The sequence below is a fragment of the Mchenga conophoros genome, linkage group LG16 (assembly GCF_057382185.1).
Source record: "Mchenga conophoros isolate Kocher_MC1m ecotype Shallow Benthic linkage group LG16, M_conophoros_male_GT1.1, whole genome shotgun sequence".
In the NCBI taxonomy this organism is placed as follows: Eukaryota; Metazoa; Chordata; class Actinopteri; order Cichliformes; family Cichlidae; genus Mchenga; species Mchenga conophoros.
The window spans coordinates 36,397,811-36,402,624 of record NC_140541.1 but is presented as its reverse complement, the minus strand read 5'-3'; the positions used below and the strand labels follow the sequence as shown (position 1 = coordinate 36,402,624).

At 39.4% G+C, this 4,814-nt stretch overlaps 1 protein-coding gene across 1 annotated transcript; it reads left to right on the top strand.

Moving 5' to 3' along the window:
- Positions 1-3,211: 3,211 nt before the first annotated feature.
- On the top strand, positions 3,212-4,141 carry LOC146557257 (olfactory receptor 4B13-like). Its single transcript, XM_085250552.1, has one exon. The coding sequence runs from the start codon at positions 3,212-3,214 to the stop codon at positions 4,139-4,141; it is 930 nt and encodes a 309-aa protein (XP_085106678.1).
- Positions 4,142-4,814: the final 673 nt, after the last annotated feature.

Sequence of the window (4,814 nt, the reverse complement as noted above, 5' to 3'; positions counted from 1 at the left end):
AAGATCATATGTGATGCTGCCAACATTATCACAAATGTGGAAGCCAAGTGGCCAGGCTCTGTCCATGACTCACAAATATTCCGTGAATGTACACTGAGCACAAAATTTGGACATGGTGAGTTGAGAATACTTTAAAATATATAAAGACCAATTGCTTCAGGGACATTTGAACTGAAGTGTACCCTTCTGTCTTAGGAGAGTTCACTGGCTACTTGCTTGGTGATAGGGGGTATCCATGTTTACCCTATTTGCTTACCCCTTACCCTGACCCTGAACCGGGCCCACAGCAGCGATATAATCTGGCTAATTGCAGGACAAGAGCCAGAATTGAAATGACTATCGGAATGCTTAAGGCCCGGTTCCAGTGCCTGCAAAGACTCAGGGTCACCCCAGAAAGGGCATGTGACATTATTGTGGCATGTGTGATTCTTCACAACATTGCCACAATTAGAGGAGAACACTGTCCTTCTGAACCAAACATCAGCAGTGATCCAAACCATGAACATCCTGACCCTCCCACGGACATACAAGATGGAAGCGCAGTCAGAGACACCATATGTCACAATCATTTCCTTTGACCCATCACCTCAACATGTTGAAAGAAGAATAAACAGATTTTTTGTTCAACTGGCTTTATTGGTCACCTGTGTTTCCTGTACACAAAGTATTAAAAGATGTAAACCTCATAAAGTGTCTCTGTTGCTTCCTCCTCTGTAACAGCTGTCAATGTTTCTTCATTATTTTCCTGTAGTAAAGAAATAGACAACATTGCTGTTCTACTGTAAACTCATATAATCTGTGGAGTATTACTCACAACTGCATGTTGGTCTGGCTCAACAGGAGGCTGCACCAGATGCAGTACACCATCACCATCAACTGATAGAATATGAGGTTTATACACAGGTCACTTATAACTTACAAGGGACCAAATGGCAATTAACAAACATACCAATCACCTTACACTTCATTGTCATTATGCTCTCAAAGACAACCAAGACTGAGGGAAGGCAAAATCAGTAGGAAAATAACTTCACTACAAAATAATCCATTATGGTAAAGAGTTTATCAAATGAATGAGTAGCACTGCAAAGGTGACTGTGAAGAAAGGATGTATGCACATCATGTATTATTTTGAATTTACCCCCTATGTAGGCACTTGTGTCTTGCGGGGTTATTGACTCAGAGGATGTCCCCGCAGAGATGCCTTCGGCCACAGGGCGCCCACTGTTTTGGCTGAGGGCCAACTGCTCAGCCTCTGTGAGTGGTGGTGGTGGTGGACCCCCACCTGTTTTTCGGGCCTCCGCTTTTTTTCTGTTGGCTATAACGGGTCACATTTGAGCATACAGAGTAAGCAAATATGTACTTGTAATGTGCTCAGATAATTTCAATAAGTGCTTACAGACAGAAAATTAATGTAGCCTCTAACTGCAATTGATTTACATCGGACAAACAGACCAAGCACTATGGCTCATAATACAATTACACCTTACCTGTTTGGACTATATTTTTATATTTCATTTTTACTTGCTGCCAGGAACGTTTGGGGCCTGTTGGGTTGCACCTGCGCTCACATCACAAAATAAAATGTATAAAATAACAAATAAAATAACATATGATAAAATAACGTGTTAAATGGGTGGAAATCCCTCGATCAATGTTTAAATTAACACTCACGCATTGACTCTGTCGGCTATGTTTTGCCATGCATGCTTTTGCAGCTGAGGCTGTGTTACTTTTTTCCGCGGAATTTGCATGTTATCGGCATATGCTGCCATCAGAATTTCGGCCTCAAGCGCTGTGAAATACATTGACCGCGCCTTCTTTCCCTCCGTCTCCATGGTGACTCGCTTAATCTGTGCTCCGCTTATCAGGGCTTTATGTATCCTCGTCCGCGCGCTTGACTTGGGGTTAAAGCAACTCCGCGTTGACTGAACTAATTGTTATCAGCCTTTCTGAAACCGAATATTCCGAGTTGGACAGTTCGGGGTTACTCAACCGTGAGTGTCGTTTTTCACTCTGAGTTTTCCAAACCGGCTTCCTGAAACAGGGCCCTGGTCTTAAAAATTTAGCTTAAAGACACAAACGAATATTGCTAAAAAAAACAACAACAACAACAACAAAAACCCCAGCGAGCTGACAATCACCACTGATTATTTTTAGAGGCTTGTTTATATTTAATTAAACAAGATCAAAACACAGAAAAAGACAACAGTGTGGTGGGGCGTGGTCTGCGGTGCCATGCGGACACACCTGCACGGCATCCGCAATCTGGCCGGAGAGTTAGAGACACGGGGATTCAGGGTTGTTGGTGTGTGTGGTGTGCGGCCTGCTGCTGAGAGCTGCAGGCCGCACTGTGTGAATAAAGTTGGCTCTCAAATCAAACCTCTGGACCTGTCATGCGTCATCCTTGTCACAAACAGCCTTAATGCAGTGGGAACTTGGACCAGGGTTGATACCATCATAACTTACCAAGCAAATTGTTGCTGACCATGTCCGTCCCTTTATGACCATAGTGTGCTCATGTTCTGATGGGTATTTCCAACAGGTTAACATGCCATGTCACAAAGACGGGATCATGTTGGTTTCCTCCACAGTGACTAGATTGCAGTCCATAAGAGCACTGTTCAGATGCAGTGGAATGGCAGGTTCTGCATCATGGACGTGCAGCAGACAAACCTGCAGTAACTCTGTGATGCTATCATATTAATATGGAACCTCTAAAATAAAGAATTAAGGCATTTTTGAAGTTAAAAAAAGGCTCAAACTGGATATGAACATGGTGTAACTGAGAAAGTGTCTGGTGAGTGAATCATGATAATACTGTGTACTTATTTGTATTTTTGTACACAAGTGCAATCATCAATAAAGTAAACTATCATTGTTTTAGATTCTCCATGGAACGATGACTGTCAGCTGCCATCATAAAGAGGCGCTCAGCACTGCTCTTAATCCTCAGTGGTTACCTGCTGTTCCACAGACCACACACACTGACAACACAAAGGACTTTCAGTTGTGGTGAGGCTTAGAAACGCTGAATTTATATTTTAAATATAACTGAGACTAAAAGTTGTTTATTTTCTAACTTGTCCAGATTTATTACAAATATTTTTAACCTGTTGTTTTACATAATTGGTTGGTTTGAAAATATTTCTGTTAAATTGTGTTGTTCTCTGTTGCTCATCTGTGGTACTGCCCATTGGCTATGGGGTAAATGGAAAACAATTCCCATCCACTATATTTTAATCTGACGATGTTTGTGTACATAGGAAAGTTCCGCTATCCGGCATTTGTTTTGTTTTTACTCTTGTATACGTTTATTATCTCAGCGAATCTTGTCATAATAGTGGTAATATCAAGAGAGAAAACCTTACACGAGCCTATGTATATTTTTATTATGTGCCTCTCAATTAACTCTCTGTATGGCTCTGGTGGATTTTTCTTCAGATTTCTAAGAGATCTTCTGTCTGACTCAAACTTGATTGCACGTTCGGCTTGTTACACTCAGATCTATATCATTTACACCTATGCATCCTATGAGCTTACTATTTTAGGCATAATGGCATATGATCGCTTTGTTGCTATATGCCAGCCTTTGCATTACCACAGCAAACTAACTTCAAGGGTGATCTCCAAGTTGCTCGCTTTTGCATGGATCTATCCAGCCTTTTCAGTTGCAGCCTGTGTTTATTTGGCTTCCAGACTTCCACTGTGTGGCAATAAGATACCTAAGGTATTTTGTGCCAACTGGCCTGTTGTAAAATTGTCATGTGTCCCTACAGTGATCAATAATATTATTGGCATGTTTGTGAGCGTAACCACAGTGTTTCTGCCACTTGCTTTTGTCTTGTATACATATATGCGAATTTTCCTGGTTTGTAGGAAGCGCTCGTCACTGTTCAAGAGCAAAGTCATACAGAGCTGCCTGCCACACATTGTTACTTTTGTCAATTATTCCATTACTGTGTTTTGTGATGTTGCCCTCAGCAGAATTGACCTTGAAGAGCTGAATCCATTTCTGGGCATCATTCTGTCACTGGAGTTTGTTGTGATTCCCCCCATTTTAAATCCTCTCATGTATGGTTTAAAGTTACCAGAAATTAGAAAGTGTATCCTAAGAAACTTATCATGCCTAATTAGATAAATGTCATATGACAAAGAAAATAGTGTAAAAGAATCTGTGCCGTTTCTAATAAAAAGGTTATTTTATTATCAACTTAAAAGAATTAAATAGGGATTATGGTTCTGCTAAGAATTACTTTATTTTAATATGTGAGTAAATGCGAATAGATTCATGTTTCAGCATTTATATTAACGCATGTTCCTGTGCTGTGACTGTTTCAGAAAAACAAACTGAAATAAAGAGTTGAGTTAAAAACAACAACAACAAACATTTGTGATGTGCTTCATACATATTATTAATAAAAATGTGTAAATTCATTATATGTGTTTTCTTGTTTATGGACAACATATTACTTTTAAAAGGGAATAATTAATAAATGTGATGTTCTCCAGCAAATGATAAAATTAGCATTTTGTTAATTTTACACACTTTAACAGCTCTGTCACATAGAATTCATACAGCTCCACATTTATCACACACATGTTCACTTTTGGTAGAGTCAAAGTTAAATTTCAGACCAAATGATATAAAATCATCTAAAACAATTTTATGCAGGCCGACTCCAATATGCACTGTAAATTAAAAATTAAATATTGACCGTTTAAGAGCATTTCACAGAGAGAGAACATTTTTTTTTGTTGTTTTTTTTTTAAATTGGTAAGAAACTATTATTGAACTGTTGCATCATCATGAC